Source organism: Gadus morhua, chromosome 15, assembly GCF_902167405.1.
Source record: "Gadus morhua chromosome 15, gadMor3.0, whole genome shotgun sequence".
Lineage (NCBI taxonomy): Eukaryota > Metazoa > Chordata > Actinopteri > Gadiformes > Gadidae > Gadus > Gadus morhua.
This window is the reverse complement of record NC_044062.1, coordinates 12,449,549-12,462,973: the sequence shown is the minus strand read 5'-3', so window position 1 is coordinate 12,462,973 and position 13,425 is coordinate 12,449,549. Positions and strand designations below refer to the sequence as shown.

General features: G+C 44.1%; 1 protein-coding gene across 1 annotated transcript in view; it reads right to left on the bottom strand.

The window, feature by feature from the left end:
• pcsk2 (proprotein convertase subtilisin/kexin type 2) overlaps positions 1-13,425 on the bottom strand; it is a 32,582-nt gene that overhangs the window by 8,018 nt on the left and 11,139 nt on the right. The window contains exons 6-11 of the mRNA XM_030379681.1: positions 11,133-11,209; positions 9,734-9,822; positions 6,921-7,096; positions 4,909-5,124; positions 2,459-2,559; positions 424-651 (exon numbers count right to left, since the gene is read on the bottom strand). Of these exons, the coding sequence (XP_030235541.1) occupies positions 424-651; positions 2,459-2,559; positions 4,909-5,124; positions 6,921-7,096; positions 9,734-9,822; positions 11,133-11,209 (887 nt within the window). The remainder of the gene's footprint in view (positions 1-423; positions 652-2,458; positions 2,560-4,908; positions 5,125-6,920; positions 7,097-9,733; positions 9,823-11,132; positions 11,210-13,425) is intronic.

The window sequence follows — 13,425 nt, the reverse complement described above, 5'->3', positions numbered from 1 at the left end:
GGAGTGCAGTCCAGAGAAAACCACATAATTAGAGTCAACTCTTTTATAGTATCCTGATCTATCTTCACTATCTTGACCTCTTTGTACTCTTCAGCCAGTAGCAGTCACCCATGAACTACAGCTTCTATCAAATCAGACGTTGCAGTTCGCACACATGATCGCTCATCTTAACTCTTTTGCTTTTCCCAACTTCACGATACACATACTTCATGGGAAACCGTAACCCTAACCTTAACCCTAACCCTTACCCTAATCCAAAGAGTTTAGACCATAAGAACTATAAGAACCATAAGAACCTATTCTTTTGTATCTCTGTATAAAATGTGCCTATAAAATTCATGTGCCTGCCCATGTTCACACTCATTGGCACATTAAACATAAACATACACTACAGCCCACATCTTGTATACAACGTCTGCTTACTGGTTGTCCTGGATGGACCCGGCCACACAGTGGAAGCGCTCGGGGACGGTCTTCCACTCGTGGGACATCTTCACCATGCCGCCGGCGTCCAGCACGCCGTAGCCAAACAGGTGGTTGAACTCCAGGCCCACGCCGTTCCTGCGCCACTGGTGGACCTCGTCGTGAAGCTGGTTCCTCTTGGACGTGAGCACCGACAGGTGCTGCATGTCCCGCCATGTCAGGTCAGGACTGTGGGGCGAAGGGGGGAGATGGATGGGGAAGGGGATGAGGGTGGAGAGAGAGGGTGGTGATGGGTTGAGGTTCAGGTAAGAGCGATGCTTGAGGCTTGACAGCTGCCTCCCCGTATTCTGGAGCAGGACTTCCAGCCGAAAGTTACTAGGTTCGATCCAATATGGCCAAGGTCTACTTGGAGGCATCCTAGAGCATCTCAGCTTAACCCCCATCTGAATTCACAGTAAGCCGACTTCAGATCAATCCTCATGATGGAGCAGATAGGGGTTAGGCGTCTCGGATCAAGGATGCCTACTATGTCTGTGGGGCAAAGCAGGATCAAACCCAGTACCTTTTGTCAGGGAGTATAACCCTTCCCAGGGTGACACCACACATTTCTGAACAATACACAATAAGCAAGGGAAAGCAAAGGTTTCCCTTGCACATCCTCTGGAAATGTGTGGATTGCAGGTATTTTTCTCAAACCATCCAAACAACACATCAAAGCAGGGGCTCATTTCGGAAGCCAGACGGATTCCCCCCGTTTCTCTCCTATCTGAGAGAGAAACAGGTCCACCGCCTCTCTTATCTTCGCTGTGTGGGAGTGACAGCTTTTGTTCTGGAGGTGACTCATTGACTCCTGCCCATGCATGGCTCAAGTGTGATTGGTGGGGGTTGAACAAATAAAAAAGGAAAAGGAAAAACGAGGGGGCCTCTCCACTTGCATTGCGGTTTGTGTACCGCGAGTGACCACCTTCAATGAGCGACATCATTATTGTGTGTGCAGAGCAAACAGGCTTTTTCTTTATGCAGGGCCCCCGACAGTCAAGTTTTTGTAGTTAATGGCCTTATGAGTTGACTGCAGTCAGGCTGGAGTACCGCAAGGATACAGAGTCCTTCAGAGGCCAAAAAGCCTTTGGATTGAATAAACGCAAAATAAAACAGATTTTAAAATGTTTCTACTTGGTTGATGTCTCAAGTGTTTCCCCAGCTAGGCTCGGATCCACCATTTTAATCTGGAAGAAGAAGATAATCACGGCAGTTTGGATGTGTGAGCGCACCTACGTCCAAGAACGGGATAATTAGTGAACTAGACAGAGAACATTCTTGGATAACATTTTATGCTTGCTCTGATGCAGGTCTTAATTAACATACAACCTGTCATAAGAGTTGTTAAGATAACGATGTATTTTTGTTATAGCTATTTAAAAACGATATGATTGTATCATATTTTCAATTCATTTGATTTCCATCACAATAAATCACCAGCTGTCTGTAAAGACGTTCCCTGCCTGTTTGTTTACCGAAACGTACTGCACCATTGGGTGGGTGTTAAAATGTGTAATTACAACAACAAACTTAAACGATTGCTGAAATCAAAGTGGAAGTGAAGTTCAACAAATACTTTTCAACAAAAAGTATTATTAATAAAATAACTTCTATCTATGCATCATCAGCATTTTTTGATGCATCTTTTTTTAATAACGTTTGCAGAGTATGCCCAAAAGCAAGAGAAAGGGAGATTCAGCTGCCACAACTGTCGACTCAGTTACTATCTTAAGTAAGCTCTGACGTGACCAAAGGAGACATATATTGACCGCTCAATGAGAGAGACAAAAAGACACTGAGGGAGAGAGAGAGAGCAAACACACAAAAACACTGAGAGAAAGAGACAGACAGACAGACAGACAGAGAGAGAGAGAGAGAGAGAGGGAGAGAGAGAGAGAGAGAGAGAGAGAGAGAGAGAGAGAGAGAGAGAGAGAGAGAGAGAGAGAGAGAGAGAGAGAGAGAGAGAGAGAGAGAGAGAAAGAGACAAGGTACATACTTAGCCTCCAGCGCTAGGGCGAAGACCCCAGCGGCCTCCGGAGCAGCGGCAGACGTCCCCGAGTGTCGCAGGGTACAGTTCCCGTACAGGTCCGTGGTGGCCTGTCATCGCCAACACACAGGAGGGATAGACTAAGTGAACATGCACTTCATTCATTTGGAGCTCAGAGCTGGGGAAGAGAAGGTTAGCAGAGGAAGCCACTTTTACCGAAATGAATGAATGCTGGAGGTTAGGGGGGGTATGATAGTGTGGTGGCTAGGGGGTTTGACTACTCAGCCCGAAAAGTACTGGTTTTGTTCCAAGATGTCTGCAGCCTCACCTGTAGGCATTCTTGGGCAAGATCCCTACCTGCCCTGCTCCTCAATGACCTATAGATGAATTCACTATGTGGATAAAATTCAATTTGGATAAAGCTGTCTGCTAACTCACTAGTGAATAGGTTATAAATAGGTAGCACTAGGTTATCGAGTCCTACAATACTGTATAGATACACATCAGCATTAACAATCCTTCAGCAAACTAAGCAACAACAAGGATAAAGATTGAAAACATTGGTGGCCAGATATAGAATTGGCATGGCGACGCTTACCATGCCATTCATGTCTCCCTTATCAGTTGTTTATGATTTAAATTTATTACTAAAGTAAATATCTGATGTTTGTGTTTGCGATGATGAGGAATAATTGGCGAATGAAGTGCAATTAGTGAGAGGCACCTTTGGGACTCTCCCTGGATGTGTACACAGCCACAGGGTGATGGGTGCCATCACAACACAAACAATGTGTGTGTGTGTCTGTGTGTGTGTGTGTGTGTGTGTGTGTGTGTGTGTGTGTGTGTGTGTGTGTGTGTGTGTGTGTGTGTGTGTGTGTGTGTGTGTGTGTGTGTGTGTGTGTGTGCGCGCGCGCGTGTGTGTCTAAATGTGCGTGAGTGTGTTTGTGGGTGTGTGGGTGTATGTCTAAATGTGTGTGTGTAAGTGTGTGTATACACAGAGGAGATCATTGCAAAACCAAGCATGTTCTATTCCGTCAGTCAGCGCTTAATCATGACACCCCTTTGTTATTTACTTATTAGTCATTTAGCAGATGCTTCTCTCCCAGACGATGTTTGTTTTCTTTAGATAGATGTCATTAATGAGACGTTAAACAGGGTTAGACTTCTTGCTCAAGGTTACCTACAGCTACGGGTAGACTGAAGACTCAGGGGTTTCAAATCTAAGAACTTTTCCAATCTTCCAAATCACTATTCGGTTGCCTTTGTCAGGGAGCTCCCGCCACCACACTACAAAATAAATCATAGGTATGAAACCGAGTGACGTAAAAGGCAGGCCTTTTAACTAGAGGGAGAACGAAAACAGTTATTTATTCTCCAACTCCAGGAACAATGACACATGCCTTTACAACTCCTGAGCATTACTTTTTCAACCGGAGTCATTTCTGAGTGACTAGATACAACGGCTGGGTGGAAAATACCACAAAAATACCACCTCTTTAGATCCAGTTTTTCAATTGCCAGAGCGACATCGTGCCTGAACTTTCTGAACCTTGTGGTAACTATGGCGCTAACAACCTCTTGGAATTTATCAAAGTAGAAAAATATGTGTTTGGACTGGTGTTGTGTTGCATGAAAATCCATTTCTTAGAATGAGAATTATTGAAGGCAGACTTTAAATTAAATGATAAGAATGTTGGAGTCTGATTTGAAACTAAAGAATACGACAAGAATAAGGTCAAAGTAAAACATATGACCAAACTTATTGGAGCCAGGCTATTTATTTTCACTGCTTGCGTTCAGCTTGTCTCTTCGTTGTTCAGATGGTATATTTTTAAATGACCATGTATGAATAAAAAATAGAATCCCTTTAGCCGCACAATGAACCGTAAACCTCGGGAGGCGTTTTCCTCTGGGATTGCCTCAACATGTGAGGGGGAGGAATCTGAGCAGAATTATCCCACGTATCTCAGCCGATTTCACCAAGCAGTCTGAACATCCCATCATTTCCTGGCGATGCCTGGGCGTGACTTATCTGGGGAATGGTCCTCAATCATATTAAGTCCTCAATAACTTAACACGGAAAATAAGTCTGTCAATGGTATTACATTGTGTCGATGTAAAGGACTTTGAAAAATGTAGCATTCAGCTCTCTGATTGTGTTAAGATAAATATATATGGGGAAGTACATTGAAGTATTCAGGGTGTTTGAGTCCCAGCCAGAGAAAGAGAGAGAGAGATAGAGAGAGAAGTATATGGAGATATATATAGATATAGAAAGAGAGAGAGAGAGAGAGAGAGAGAGAGAGAGAGAGAGAGAGAGAGAGAGAGAGAGAGAGAGAGAGAGAGAGAGAGAGAGAGAGAGAGACCTACAGAAAGAGAGGAGGCGGGGATGGTGCCAATAAGAACAAAATCAAACACACACACAAACACAAACACACACAGAGGAGCCGGACACTGACCACGCCGGCCTCCGGGTTGCGTTTGCGCCCGTTGCTGAAGGTGGAGGCGAGTGTGGAGGAGCAGCTCTCGTCGTACAGGGCGGTTCGCCCGTCGTTGATGGCCGAGTTAATGGAGATGGTCCACATGCTCGAGGCGTAGCCGTCGCAGTTACAGTCGTCATAGCTACCACCGTCCCCCGATGCCCACACGTAGATGCTGCCCTTTCCACCGCGGCCCTGGAACACGAACAGACACACACACACACACACACACACACACGCATGCACGCAGAGACACACACACACACACACACACACACACACACACACACACACACACACACACACACACACACACACACACACACACACACACACACACACAGACATAGAGACGTGAACTTCAAATTGAACAACCTAAAAATGGAAGGTGACGTGTTTGAAAATGTTAAAGTTTGGTCATCATGACCAAAGCATTTCAATTGCCTATGAGAGATGTGCAGCGATGACAACGCTGACCAATTTGACGCATCATGTCATAATTATGTGGGGACAGTTTTCGTGTGATACTAAGGCTTGAAAGCCTTATCGGTATTCATAGGATGAAAACCCGAAAATGACAACCCCATTTGTGTTTGATTTAAACAACTTCTATGATTACGATCACGCAATAGAACGCATTTTCCGTTTTTACAGAACGTATAACCAATACACACAATAGACATAACCCCAATTCTCTACCGTCTTATCAGGGACTGTGGGGAAATGACTCATGTGGAGCAGAAATTGCCTCTGGAACTACGAATTCCTTATAGTTTTAAGCTAAACAAAGTGCATCTCACCAAGCCCTTCTTGACTATTGGAATACAAGCCTACTATTTTCTGCACACTTAGTGAAGTACTCTCATTTAATGTGTACAAACTAACATATTAGAGCCCACTTCGAGATTGTTGTTCATTATCCACCGCAATTAACCAAACCAAGCTGTCGATGTCTGAAGATGCAGCAAACAAAGTACACTTCAACAAACTAGTAGAGAAAAAAGGCATCTAAATTGGTACTGAATTGGTGCATCAAGCCGTAATGGAAAATGAACATTGGAAATGCTAATCGTCTAATTGTCCGAAAACGTCTGTCGGTCGTAAGTAGTGTATGCGTATCCCACGCGTCAGTTCATCAAAGGGCTGATCAGCATCTAAGATGGCCGACTGTCTGCTTAATCAGTATGTGTTGAAATTATCCAAGCATTCCAGTCCATTTCACTCCTTCAGCACTCTGCTCCTTGAGACGCGGTGACCTCAGAGCGTTACACAAAGGCAGCCGCCAAGCTGCTAATGTTCCCCATGAATAGCCCTGTTCAAGTAGGAGTCGGATCCGTACCACCCACACAAAGGCAGTCTTATGGTGCATAGGTGTGTGTGTGTGTGTGTGTGTGTGTGTGGGATGTGGCATTTATTAGAGAGAGTGAAAATAGCATATGGGGACTTTAAATAGGACCCTCTAGGTCTTCTTGGGGTCTGAAGAGTGCCTGAGTAGAACTGTTTTGGCTATAGTTGGCTAGGCTACGACGATGCAAAGTCAAAGTGGACTTTACCCTTTGGAAGTGTTAAAGTACAAAATGATTCAGTATGTGTCACGATATTCTTATGAATATTAACTTTGATTTTTAAACAGTTCAACAAAGATTCATTGCATTGAGGTTGAGAGTAATTTATGGTATGATATCAGACTTAAATGCTTATTTTTTTCCCATCCTTCTAATATCGCAAAGCCCATATAGCTATAGGTACAGGAAGTTTGTCGTCAAAATGATACTAATCTGAAAATACATTATTTATCTTAATAAATTATTAAGGCTACAAAAAACATGTATCACAATAAGATGATGCCATGTATAAGATGTTTCGCATTGTATAGTATGCTGTGAATACTATATTATAAATAATTTAATATCTCAAAATATAGATTTATAGCTGTTGAATGCATTTAAATACCAAAGCAGTGGTCCCTAATTACTCAGCACAGTGTCTACCTTGTTGACCCCGTCTGCCATGGCCTGTAGAGTGAGTTCCCGGGGGCCGTCCACCGTTCGCCCGTCATCCGTGGGGCCCCAGCTGGCGCTGTAGATGTCGATGACCTGCGGCATGTGACTGATGGACGAGGCCTCGATGATGTCTGTCATGAACGGCTGGTCAAGCATCCTGATACCTAAAGCATAACAAGAATAATCTAGAGCATGGAACTCCACCCTGATACCTAAAGCATAGCAATTAGAATCTAGAGCATCAAACTCCATCCTGATACCGAAAGCATAGCAAGAAGAATCTAGACTAGAGCATCAAACTTCATCCTGATACCGAAAGCATAGCAAGAAGAATCTAGACTAGAGCATCAAACTCCATCCTGATACCTAAAGCATAGCAAGAAGAATCTAGACTAGAGCATCAAACTCCATCCTGATACCGAAAGCATAGCAAGAAGAATCTAGACTAGAGCATCAAACTTCATCCTGATACCGAAAGCATAGCAAGAAGAATCTAGACTAGAGCATCAAACTCCATCCTGATACCTAAAGCATAGCAAGAAGAATCTAGAGCATTAAATGACATCCTGATACCTAAAGCACAACAAGAAGAATCTAGAGCATCAAACTCCATCCTGATACCTAAAGCACAACAAGAAGAATCTAGAGCATCAAACTCCATCCTGATACCTCAAGCATAACATACATGAAGAACCTTACCCATCCCATAGCAAAAGTAAAGCTCTTTTAGATGAGACTAGACAATAACGGCTAACCCTAGCCCTACCAATACCTAGCCCTGCCTATCCCCTAATTCCTTTCACACTCCCTAAAACCACAATCCCTTACTCCTAAAACTTACCATAAAACTAACCCTTTACCCATTTTATGACTATTTATAAACTCAAATGATTCCTGACTTTTTGGGTTATATTTTCATTGTTGGATACAATTATCGTAAATTGTTTACGACAACAGCATCAGCTTAATAAATGTAAGGTAATGTACCCTTCATATCCAAGCCCTAAAGACCTTATCTAAAATTGTTTTTGCGGAAAAGGCTTTTTACCACACAGGTTTATTTTTATAGCACCCTTCAACCCCAAGGCCATTCATAGGTCTTTACCAAGGAAGAAATAACATTTAAATCACATGTAAAAACATTCAACAAACAACCTAAATAAAACAAGCTCAAAAGACATTTGCATTTGTTGCAAGATTTCACTGACATTTCTTTAAGAAAACATGTTGTTGGTTGAGTCTGCACACACACACACAAGGAGGCCAGAACATTGGACACGCTAGGAAATCCCAAGGAAGAAGCGAATAAAAAACAAGCAGTCGATAGCTCTATTTTCGCTGTAGTCTTTCTTTGAGGTCGGATTTCAAGGAACAAAAATCGATAGGAAATGGAAGCCTGAAGAGTTGTGCATTGATAATATCGATCTATCACACAACACACTCAAACAGAACAGTCTAGTCTCTCAGAGTGATTCCCAACCTCTGTCTTTAAGTGGACCACTTCATATGCAAACGGTAAGGTATAAAAAGATATGCAGTGGCTAACCAAAGAGTGCCAGTGGTGCCCCCTTTACACACAAGTACTGCTGCAAGAAGGCCATGGCTGGAGGGGAATAGTGGGAAGATGAAGTCAGCAAACGCTGCTTATGCGCCCAGTGCACTTGTAACCAAGTTAAAAATAGTTTTGATTATGCGTGAGTTTCGCCAGAGTTAAGCAGCCTAAGTTTGTATTATTTCTAATGGAGCCTCTTGTGGAGTTGTGGTGTGCTACAGGTCTGGTGTGTTTTGTCTGTTGCGTGTTGCCGTACCTCTTTAGAGCGATGTTGCCATGAGACAGAGGTATGTGCATAGTAACAGACTAGTTCTCCCTGTATTGTATTTTGTTTAAGGAGAAGGATATAATTTAGGTGGTATATTTTAATGCAGTGTGTATTATTTGTTTTAGCATGCATTGTGATGATTTTGGAATAATTGTATAATTTCATCAGACCATGTGCAAGCTAACTAGCTTAAAAGTCTGTTAAGCTATCACAGTAATGTTACTGCATTGGAAGCTTACTGCATTTCATTTCATTTTCATACATGCAGAGCCTGTTGTGTTCTGTTTCCAGGTATTTATAAATTGGAAACAGAAGTGTTATGTATAAAAAGCAATCTTGTATTTCAGTTCATATTAGTGCTGTTGTTTATTATTTTATATGATGACTGTATGCAGTGGCGTAACTATCGGTAAGCAGGGTATGCGGGCGCGTACGGGCCCGGGCCAATCAGGGGCCCCAAAAAAAATAAAAAAAAATAAAAATCGCTACAAACCCCTGCACTACCCTCACGTACCACCAGTGCTTCACGGACCACAGGTGGAAAACACTTAACTATCTGACGGCTTGTTCATTTCATATTTTTGGTATAATTCATAACCTTACCTGAAGTCTCCCACTAAATTTGATTGCTCTTCAGAGCTCGGCTATTAAATGCTTGCTGATGAATCTCCCCTGCTGCAGCACACTGATTCAACATCTACTGCCAGACCTTTTATTTGTTTCTTGACAAATACCAGGTCCTACCGGCCCAACGTCTTTAAGCCGTGGTCTTTAAGCGCTGGCGGGAAGTGATTTATGATTGTGGAAGATTGCACGGCTGCTCACTCGTAGAGAGTGTTTCGTTTTTCTACTGTGAATTTTGTTTACCGTTCACCGTTTACGGACAGAGCACTTAAGACGGTGTAGTTTGACCTAAATGGCTTTATGCCTTATAGCCACTCTTGTGATGTTATGTCATGGTATCCAATCGGGTGTACACACCTGCCACCTTGGAGTTGTAGGCGACGCCCACCCCGCAGATGTTGTTGTTGGCGGCAGCCGACACCTCCCCAGCGCACCGCGTGCCGTGACTGATGCAGGAGACACCAGAGAATGACGTCAGCATTAGTGTCTGCCTGACAATCTGTGTGTCAATCTGTCTGTCTTTATATCAATCCATCAAACTGTCTGCATGTCTGTCTGTCTGTCTGTCTGTCCGTCCGTCCGTCCGTCCGTCCGTCCGTCCGTCCGTCCGTCCGTCCGTCCGTCCGTCCGTCCGTCCGTCCGTCCGTCCGTCCGTCCGTCCGTCCGTCCGTCCGTCCGTCTGTCTGTCTGTCTGTCTATCTAACTATCTTATCTATCCATCTCATCCCTCTCTTTCTCTCTCTCTCTCTCTCTCTCTCTCTCTCTCTCTCTCTCTCTCTCTCTCTCTCTCTCTCTCTCTCTCTCTCTCTCTCTCTCTCCCTATCCCTCTCCCTCTATCCTTCTTTTTATATCCGTGTTTCCCCTGGCAAAATTCTGGACAACCAGCTATTTAAGTGTGGCTATTAATAACCTCCAGCTGATGATTAGACAATAGGCATCCTCCCCCCCCGACCGTCCCTCTCTCTCTCTCTCTCTCTCTCTCTCTCTCTCTCTCTCTCTCTCTCTCTCTCTCTCTCTCTCTCTCTCCCTCTCTCTCTCCCTCCCTCCCTCTCTCTCTCCCTCCCTCTCTCTCTCTCTCTCTCTCTCTCTCTCTCTCTCTCTCTCTCCCTCTCTCCGTCCACACGTAGGACCCAGGGCTGGCGTGGTGGATTCCCCCTCCCTCTAGTGTAACCGCCTTGTCCTTGGCGTGTGCGACCCTGGGCAGTGGATCATGCAGTGCGTTAGGGGGGGGGGGTTGATGGCTGGGGGGGATAAGGACCTTATCTGACATCAGGTTGATGGACACAATAGACACTAGGAACAACCCCATCTACCCCCCCAGGCCAGACAAATATTGGATGTGGAGAAGGATTTGTCTGTCATTTACCATGTTTACGCTCTGCTAGGGTTTCATTTCATAGGGAGAGTGAGAATGAATTAGTTATTACTGTAGGAGAGCCCTGCCGTGTACATGTTTGCTCTATCACCAATCTTATGTTTGTTTGAACAGTATTTTTAATCAACACTACATCCACCTTGTGTTATGGGATGCAGTGCCACTGCTGTGTTACAGCAAGGCTGAAATGGGGAACAATATATCATTCCCATTGCACTCTATTAATGGAAAAGTTTCCGTCCATTGAGACTCAGATCCTTGAAGGTCATCCATGTAACATAGTGTGCGCTATGGGGAGAAGATCAATAGAGGTCCCAGACCTTAGTTTGTGTGCATGTGTGTGTGTGTTATACCCACACACAGAGGAGTCTATGGGCTCACCTATTAAACCAGTCGTCTGTGTAGCGAGGGAAGGGGTACGGGTCGTTGCTGCTGAAGTCGTAGCTAGCATCAGCATTCTGGAAGGACAAGATGGCCGCATGTAGACTTTAGAACACAGTGGAGCCATGCACACGCTCAGTCGACATATAGGGAGAGAGGGGTAGGACAGAGAGAGAGAAAGAGACAAAATATGGAATGCAAATCAAGCAGAGATGGGTTGATGTTATTTTATGAAGGATGCAGTAGATGGATATGCATTGCCTACTATATAAAACCGTGGCAATACCATCACTTCGCCTTTTGTTTGCCAATAGGATGATTAATGATCCTGCAGTAGCCAATTACATCAAAATATTCTAAGATTAATAATGAATACGCGTTAGAATTTCAGTAAAATGTACCGTCTGGTTTATATGTGAGACCTGAAATTACGGTTTACATCCCGGCTAGAGGGAGCACAATGGCCTGCCATGCTATAATTATGACGCTAAAAGCAGCAATGTATAATATTGTAATATAAACATACACACACACACACACACACACACACACACACACACACACACACACACACACAAAAACACAGACTCAGCGACGCAGCCATGGTTTTGACAGAACACCTGTTGTAACAGCCACACTGGGGATATTCTGTAGTCACAGCAGGGAAAACAATGGCCTGAATCACTCCTCGCAATTCATTTCCATGTGGAAATCAGTGATGGAATCACACTTCTGAGAAGAGCAGTGACACAGATGGAAACACACAACCACACACACTCACACGCACACCCAGGTGTTCTGCAATGGCAGTTCTTTCCAGAAAGAGAAAGATAGGAAGTAGGAAAAACAAGGGGCACACGTACATGCACATGCAAACACGTGGGCAGGTGCCCCACACGGGAAATTAAATGGGAGTACTGCACGAAACAAAACACAGTCACGCAGATCGGATAAGAAGACTCTTAAGCCTGTGCCTGTGGAAGGTTTTCTGAAAACTGTACATTTAGTTAATGTCATTTTAGTGAGTACAGTTACTCTCTGTGAGGCAGTCTCTGCTAATCTTTACCTGCACTGACCTTTTCTGCTCACTCTATCTCTCTCTGTATCTCTGTATCTCTCGCTCTCTCCCAGTGGCTCGCTTTATCTCGCTCTACTGCTCTCTGTATCTTCTGTACCTCGGTTTGTATATCATTACCTCTACTTCTCTCTGCATCTCTCTCTCTCTCTCTCTCTCTCTCTCTCTCTCTCTCTCTCTCTCTCTCTCTCTCTCTCTCTCTCTCTCTCTCTCTCTCTCTCTCTCTCTCTTTCTCTCTCTTTCTCTCTGTCTCTGTAGATCTCTCTTTCTACCTCTCTCTCTCTCTCTCTCTCTCTCTCTCTCTCTCTCTCTCTCTCTCTCTCTCTCTCTCTCTCTCGCTCTCTCTCTCGCTCTCTCTCTCTCTCTCTGTCTGTATCTCTCTCTCACTGTCTCTTTGTATCTGTCTATCTCCCTTGTATCTATCTGTACCTCTACCTCTCTCCCTCTCTCCCTGGCTGTCTACCTTTCTACCTCTCTCTGTCTCTCTCTGTACCCCTCTCTCTATCTTCCTCTCTGTCTTTTGTATTGCCTATTTATTCAACCTTGTGTACTCATACACAGGTGTGCTGTCCGGTCACATGCTCCATCAGATCAGTTGGGGTGAGGGGGGGTTGCTTGGTTGTCAGATCCACTGCTCAGATCTGGCAACCCAACTGAAGGACATTCAGCACACATGATGAATTCAGTCGGGGGCAGAGAGAGATAGAGAGAGAGTGATATAAAGAGAGAAAGATAAAGAGAGATGGATAAAGACGGCAGAAGAGAGAGAAACACACATACAGAGATAAACAGAGAGAGAGAGATTTTTTTAACAGATATATACCAGTGCATCTTTCATATGTCTAATTATAAGGCCAATACAATGCTAACAAAAGGATAAATATGACAAACATTCAAATCTATGAGGTTCACAGAACAAAAGGTCGACGGCACTAGTCAGGGGGGCGGGGGGTTCCCTGTGATCCCCCTCACACCAGCTGCACCGAGGCTGTGCCAATGAGCTTCCTCCTGGATGAGGTTCACTGATTCTCCAGTTTCCAGCTGATCTGTATAATCCATGTTCCCTTGACATTTTCCAAAATGTGCTGCATTCTACCCACTCTGTTTTGACTTAATAATTGACAAGCAGTATCGATGACGCATATGCATCCTGTTTATGTATTTGCTGGCAGCATGTAAAGCATGTTGTTTGTAATAAAATCGTACGCACATAGATTG